The 8,342-nt window shown below is 33.7% G+C and overlaps 1 protein-coding gene across 1 annotated transcript; it reads left to right on the forward strand.

Moving 5' to 3' along the window:
* The first annotated feature begins 2,273 nt into the window (after positions 1–2,273).
* LOC123709488 (pupal cuticle protein C1B-like) lies at positions 2,274–7,913 on the forward strand. The gene is made up of 5 exons (XM_045660880.1): positions 2,274–2,310; positions 2,419–2,620; positions 6,459–6,463; positions 7,090–7,116; positions 7,548–7,913. Exons 1-5 carry the CDS (start codon positions 2,299–2,301, stop codon positions 7,911–7,913), a joined length of 612 nt encoding a protein of 203 aa, XP_045516836.1. The 5' UTR covers positions 2,274–2,298.
* Positions 7,914–8,342: the final 429 nt, after the last annotated feature.

Consider the following 8,342-nt stretch of genomic DNA (forward strand, 5'->3'; position numbering starts at 1 on the left):
TTTATTGATTTGATTTGATGAAATATTCGCCTCACCTCACCACATTACCGGCAAAAAAAATTTTTTCGTTTAAAAGGAATTAATAATCATAGCGTAGTCTAGACCTTACTTGTTTACTTCTAGAAACCTTTACATAATTTGTATTCTAGGTCGTCTTGGTCTAAACTAAAAAAAACGCTACAAACTAATAAAAACATTGCAAATCTATTATCCTTTGTTGTTTATATTGTTGATTTACACCCAAAGGTAATTTTACCTACCTACTGAATATGTAGGGTATATAATCTTAGGAAATTTCATAATTATAGTTGTATAGAGGTAACTCAACTTTAAAATAAATCATCGGCTACGAAGCATTATTATGAGCAAGTAATGATGAATCTTTTCGGTCAAATCCAAAAGGTTGAATGAACTTGCTAAAGAATTTTTCCTTTATGATAAATAGTCCGACTTTAATAGATACTGTTGCTACGCAAATTGATATAAATGGGAATTTTTCACAATACGCACTTTATACCATTATTTGTCGTTTAGTGAATAAATCTATGCTTAGAATATTTCAGATGGAGTTTCGTTGAACTTTTTAAAATGTATTGTTGTTAATTTTTTAAAATCGATTTCATTCATATCTTACTGCACTAGATTGACCTCAAAATGGAAGGATGCATGGACGCCAAAGTGAATTTTACTTAATATGACAGATTTCCATACAACTTGCTTTATGTTGAATTTACTAAAAGATTTTAAACCTAGAAGTGAGTGTAACACTGGTAATCAGGTACTCGGTTACAAAACAGAAACAATTGGTTTCGCCCGCCAATCCATGGCCTTCACGTCTAGTGCATTAAGACGTCGAAACGTAGACCTATCGCTGTTTCAAATTTCTAACCCCTGTGATTCAGGCTAATGAACTAGTCAGAGTGAAATGTTTTATGTAAAAAGCAATACTAGGATCTTATACACGTAGAGGTAGAACCAAAGATGATATCACGGTTCTGTGCTTTATGTCGAATATCCATTTAGTCCGCCTGGACAAGTAACGACACAAATGGAAAAACTTATTGGGGCACCACAACTGGGGTTCAAACTTACGATATCAAGAGATTCCTGAACGAGAAAGTTTACATACAAGTTTTTGTAATCAGATATCAGTTTTATAAAAGAATTAAAATGAATATATAAATGCGATTTGGGCTCAATTGCAATTTACCTTTTTCTGGTTCAAGACATTTTTTTTAATATACCACTTATACAAGTAACAATCGCAAGTAGGAGTTTGTACTAACTCAAACTTTTCGAAGTTCTGTCACAAACATTGATACAAAAATATAGTAATAACGTATATATTGTATCATACAATTAATTGTTTTACAAATTTCTACAATAAATCAATAATGGGCTTCACTCATCTTTTGTTGCTGTCACCAGCAACACACTGATATACAGTGAACACATACTATTTTAGAGTGACAGCTATTTACACTGACCAATACAAAAATTGTTAACAATTATAATTTAAAAAATGTGTGCGTTTACCAGTGTACACACGTAGGAAGTGAAACTTAAGACCTTATTTTTAGAAAAATGATCTCCTATTTGCAACTTTACAGAAATTTGTTAAATCATATCTAATTTAACTTAAATTAGATAAAGTTTAACAAAAGGCTTTTATTGTCATACATGAATACAAATAATGCAATTATTTCATTTTACCTTATTACTACTAAGATTATTACAGAATTTCATAAATGTAATAGAATTATTACTATCATTGTTAAACGACATGCTATCCCTACTCCGCTGGAGAAAGTACTCTTCGAATCAACCGTGGTAGGGACAAGAAAAAGATGACGCGTAACCGAAAAATGTGACGCGTAACCGAAAAATGTGACGGTAAAGTTATTTACAAAAACACAATAAAAAATTCTAGTTACAAACAATCCCACATAGAATATTATATATGTGACAATGCAACTACCTGACTAATGCAACCCGGCCGAATGACATTCCAAATATTCCAGTAAACTAATAATAATATACTAATTTATTGCTACTAGATTAATGACTTGAATTAATGGCTTTTGGTACTAAGGGTGCAGGTTGCGAAGTCGTAATTTAATATAGAATTTCCTTTTACTATTGAGACTTCAACTTTTCCTTTTACCCTAACGTGATTCTCATGATAATTCCGTGTTAGCTTCAGTGCGCGATTGGCCTTCTAGCTATGTATATAATTAGCTTTGAAGACTTATTTGATATCATTCAGCTCTGAAGCAGCAACTTGATAACACAATCAAAATGTTCAAACTGGTATGTATAATTTTAATTAAATAATCTTCCTATTTTCTTCTATATTTGGTTAAATTTTTAATTTTGGTAAGATTTTTAAGGGAATTAACGTATTTTTTTTCTTTACAGTTCGTATTCGCCTGCTTCCTGGCCTTCGCTGCCGCTAAGCCCAGCGTATTTCCCGTGGCATACACGGCAGCAGCGTACACCGCTCCCGTCGCAGCGGCATATACAGCCCCCGTAGCGTACTCGGCCTATACCGCTCCTGTCGCTTACTCGGCTTATTCTACTTATGGATACGCTTCTCCATACGCCGCTGCTTATTATGTGCGCTGAAAGACATATATTATTGATTGATGGATTAGTTTAAACGATAAATAAATTATTTTCACAGGAACTGGTTATTTTTATAAAATTGTATTCCATAATATCAAATATTTAAAAATACCATGTGAATATTGGTTTGAAGCTTAATGAAGCTTTTTTGTTAATCAATAACAGAGTTGATAATTTTCACTGTAAGATCCATTATATCTTGGTATTCTATAATTTGAATAAACATGTTATGTACATGACTAGACCGATATTATACAAATAATATTTCATACAAACAGGTGCTTGGTTATTTTGACAGGATACAACCGGATTGTCCCTACAAACTGAGGCTATGATTTGAGAACTGATTTTTAAATATTGTTCGTACTTGTTATTCTCAGGAAAAAATAAGCTAATGGTTGTTTTACCCAAGTATGTTTTACGGTGAAATTATCGTGAAAGTGTTATAAGAATGTATCATAATTTACGCACTAAGCTAAGGAATTATTTAATTTTTACTTTAGAAATAACAGATTTACAATGCACGTCTGACATAAACACATTACAAATTTTATTTAGTTTTTTTAAAACAAAAACTTTTTTAAAAATAAAATATTCTGCTTAGTTGTTATCACTTTGGGATATATGGTTTACATTTTTAGATATTTTTTAATTTGTAATAAATTTTTATGCTGCAATGCTTGGTCAGACTTCTTTGACCATCGATTTTGGTCTCAGACGCGTTATTTTTCTCTAACTGTACGTTGAAACAGCACATACTACACATATAACAACAGCACATCGCATGTACAAAATTCCTTAAACCTTAATTAATATTGGGCGTATTTGGACGCCTAAGCTATGAATACAAGGATTTTATATTGAGTTATTCTTAATAATAATAAACTTAACTTGCTAAAATTCTAAAATGGTATTGAAATTCTCGGATTAAAGAGAAAAAAGATTTTTTTGACTAAGTCACAAGATTCTTGGATTACCAAATTTCTTCACTCCGTAATAAAAAAAAAACTCTGCTTGGATCAATTAATTGTCAATACGCTTAGCGGTTATAAAATCAATAAGACGATATATACGTAAATCAATAACTAGAGAATAGACTAAAGAATTTACATTATTATTTCATAGCATTAAAATGCTTTCTTGCCAAAAAGATTACACCATAAAATACGTATGAACTAACAAATGTATTTTCTCTCGTGACTTATTTTTGATCGCCACTAAATCAACTTTACTGTAAGACATAAACGTACGTAGAACGGTGTTTGTTTCTAAATTGACCGTGATTTTTCGATGTAACAAATAAGAAAACAGTGGTTACGAACCAACAAGACTTCGTCAACGCTGAATAAGGCCAATCTATCCAAATTAATTAACACACTTTCATATTTTCGACATTGGCATGGGGTCCAATCGCCAATGTATAGGTTTTTTTAATAGAATAGGCAGACAGGCATGAGCCTCACCTGGGGAATGCAATCCCAAGGAAGACCCCAATAGGAGCAGATAAAGTTGCAGTTGTATCAGAAAAGTTAATCTCTTCGATGAACAAGGTTGGCATATTTCAAAATTCCTATAATTATAAAGATGACTTTGTAAAGTTGAAAGGCGACGATTATTTTGAATTTAATGAAAGCAATTAAAAATATAATCAAACGATTATTTAGTCAGTTACCCAGTTTTTAATGCCTCTACTGCTTGTTATGAGATTAACACCACAATAGAAAACTAATATGGATTTACTGAATGATTGAAGAGGATTATACTATGCTGATATTAAAACAACGCGATTTTTTCAGAGAAGAGACTCAGAGCAGTTAAAAGTCTTTCGCTTGTTTCTGATATAGATTATATAGATTAGAGCCGCTCATAAGAAAAATATGAATCTTTACGTGTATGGGGGAGCAAGGACTTAGTTTTTACCCTTGACATATTCACCTGGTGCCAACCAGTGTTGAATCTGAGAGCAGCTGCCCTCTCAGATTCAACACTGGCTACAGACCAACTGACATACGATGTCGTGTTCTGACGTTATATATATAAGTAATTCTGAAAATAACTCTTAATTCATTACTGTGAAGGCTTATAAATAATCACTTAGTAAAGAATAGGAATAGTTATAATAAATATGAGTTAAAATGCAATTTTTTCTTTGAAAATTTCGTACCTTATTTAACCTCATAAACACATCTTAGCAGTTTTCATTGTGTTTTCTATCATACCGAGATCTCGCGAAATTACTATTAAACCCACGAGATTGAATTTCCGAGCCTCATCTGACGTTACGTGATACCGTCCCGACACTTAAACTGCCAGAAGGCTCACAAGTGCGTTGTTGGCCTTTAAGGAATTAGATAGGAGGTAAGCACTTATCTTGAGGTACCCTTAAGTCGAATTGATTCGGAAATACTTCAGTAATCAGATGGTTCGACAAAGTGGCGTCGCGTGGAAAAAATGTCTTAAAAACGCTTAATTTTAGGCTATGGTCCCTGAAATTTAATATAAATAACAAACGATAAAGATATCATAAACTTCATTTATTAATCATTTGTATCGGTCCTATGTCATATCCTTTCAGCGAAGGTAGTAGGCAGCGGTGTATGGGGAAGCGTATGGAGAAGCGTAACCGTAGGCGGAGTAAGCGGAGTAGGCAACTGGAGCGGTGTAAGCCGAGTAAGCTACGGGAGCTGTGTACGCTGCCGCCACCGGAGCGGTGTACGCTGCTGCTGTGTATGCCACTGGCAACACGCTGGGCTTGGCGGCAGCGAAGACCAGGAAGCAGACGAATACGAACTGTAAAAGAAATTACTATTATTTATGTGACACAAAAATAACAAATTAACGAGCGCAGTCTTGATACAATATATCTCAAAGCTCGCAGACTTTTACTTAAATCATAAGGTTTAGTGATTAATTACCAGTTTGAACATTTTGGTGAAGTGATATCGAAGTTTGATACTCGAATGATTTTAGTTCGACTACTCCAACACTTTATAGTAGACGTCTTGAAGGCCAAAGCCACGATGTAGTAGAAGCATACGATATGCAGGCAAGGGTATATCTACAGCAATGGAAATGTAATCAATTCTAAACTTATAGTTACGGCCAAATTTTGTTACCAGTTCTAGTTCGTTTTCATACGCAATCCTTAAGGTTTATACTATAAATAAGCAAATACTACAAAGTTAAAGATTATTTAGTTGATAAATGGGCCTGGGACTAGTGCTAGACAGGCTACTTCTAATTAATTTGCGGTATTTGTTTTAAAATAAGAGTTGTTTGATGATTTGCGATTTTAAAAGAGCACCGAGAGTTTTTTACGCCGTCTTTTTCTCTCGGCCTACGTCCTCTGTCTTCTTTGCCGATAAGTACGGATGTCAACTTAAAATTTATGACGTGGAATACTTGTATCTTATATTCGATAAAAAACATATTTTATATTTATTTTTATAAAACTCTAAAAAATAGCATTTGCGCAAATAACAATAATAAAACTTGATTTAAAAAAAGGCGTTTCATTTATATCACAAGGATATCAAAACCCTTAGCTCTACATTAAATCGGCACATTGACCTCCATGTGTGCAACTAGTAACGTCTGTTGTACGCGGTGCACGCACGGTGTGACCCCTGACGCAACATGATCAAGCTCTGCATTTTTAGTTGGACGATATATACAATAGTGTAATACGAAAAGTTGTTTAGCTTTAAATATTGCAAAATGAATTCCAAAATCTTACCGACAATGTTTTTCGATGTAAAATGTTAATGTAAAAGAGACATCATTTATCTTAAATATAGCAATAAATAGTAAACAATACATTTGTCGATTTTCAGATTCCGTATATTTTTTTTAAATCTTTCATTTAAGTCTCTCATTGGTATTTCCATTTCATGATCTGGTACCCAAGCAATTAGAAAAGTACAAACAAAAACTAAGTTAAGCACTTTTTATCATTAGAAGTATATAACCTAATCTAGCTTCTACCGAGTAGTTGTTATGAGTATCTCTTTTTACTAAATTTACTCGCTATAAATAGTATATGTCTATTCCTAAATACACAGTGTGTACACAATGCTAAACTACATATCAAACATCGAAATTTACAATATATATTTTTTAATTTTATGGCTAAAGACAAACACTGAGTTCGCGTCTAGATATATATCATCTCGTCTCCTTATTACAATAATATACTAATGTATAATCAAGTCGATTTTGAAAAAAACATATCGCCCTCATAAAAACCATACTTACGTGCCAACAATAAAGCAATGGTAAATAATTAATTTGCGAGTAGTTTCGAATAAAACCATCCAAGATCCTTGTCTTGAATGTGTAGCAGTTCGTTCAGTTAGCAAACCACCAAACCAAGAGCATGCTAATAATAACGTATTTCTTATTCTGGCTATTTAAACTGTAGACTATCGCATTCCAGTATCATTCACTTGACATCTCTACACGAAGACAAACAAAAAAAATATGTTCAAGCAAGTAAGTAAAAAAACTATATGTATGGGTCAAAATCACCAAGGTGACAAATTTGGAAATAGAAAGCTTTGTAAAAACTATTACGTCTCGGAAATCTAAAAAATATCTTGCAATATAAATATAACTACCGATAATTGTGCTCTAACAGAAGCGCGCAAAATATTAACATTTTAATTAGTTATTCAGGATTTTAAAGAGACGTTGTGTTGAAGTGATGTTGTAATACTGTGTACAACATCATTTAGGGAACGTATTTTAAAAATCAAATATTTATGTTAAATATATTAATTTGAGAAAGCTTAATTTGGAAAAGGGTACTAAAATAATTATTAAACAAAGTATATTCAAATCTATAGTCCACCTTGTCTTATTTTCTCCCATATACATATGTAGATTATCACAACAATTTTCTAAGAAAAAAATTACTGTTATAGATTATCTTCGTGACCCTGCTCGCTGTCGCAGCAGCTAAGCCCGGCATTCACTCCGTGGCTTACTCCGCTCCCGTGGTAGCAGCCCCCGTAGCGGCAGCCTACGCAGCTCCATTTGCGGCAGCCTATACTGCATACAGTGCTCCCGTTGCGGCCGCCTACACTGCACCGTTAGGAGCTGCTTACACTGCGCCAGTTGCGGCTGCATACCCTGCCCGAGTATCGGCTTATACCGCACCGGTAGCCGCTGCCTACACTGCACCAGTTGCCGCCGCCTACACCGCTCCAGTAGCCGCTGCCTATCCTGCCTATGCTTCTGCTTACACGGCTCCTTTTGCTGCATACAGAGCACCCGTGCTCCTGAAATGAGTCCCAAAAAAATAACGACTGATTAGACATGATTAAAGATATTAGCTAAATATCTTGTTTTGATCTTGACCTACAAAACCCGTTAAATCGAAACTCTAAGTACTGTAAAGTTTTCTGCTTAAACTTTGAAGTAAGTTGCTGTAAGCATCACTCAACGTGCTTAATATCCATCGATACGAAATAGTTTGAATAGATAATAAAGATAATATAGACTAGCATTAAATGCTTTCAAAGACTAGCTGACCCGACGAACTCCGTTCCACCTAACAGTTTAATAATATCGTGTTAACTTTCGTTAAACTTAATTTAGGATTTCATTAAGGTAATAGCAAAACAACGTTTTTTTCAAATACAGAAATATTTTTCCCATTTCGAAAGAAGAATGCCAGTTTTACACATTAAACCTCATTTCTATAGCGCCAATATTGT

Source organism: Pieris brassicae, chromosome 5 (genome assembly GCF_905147105.1).
Source record: "Pieris brassicae chromosome 5, ilPieBrab1.1, whole genome shotgun sequence".
Lineage (NCBI taxonomy): Eukaryota > Metazoa > Arthropoda > Insecta > Lepidoptera > Pieridae > Pieris > Pieris brassicae.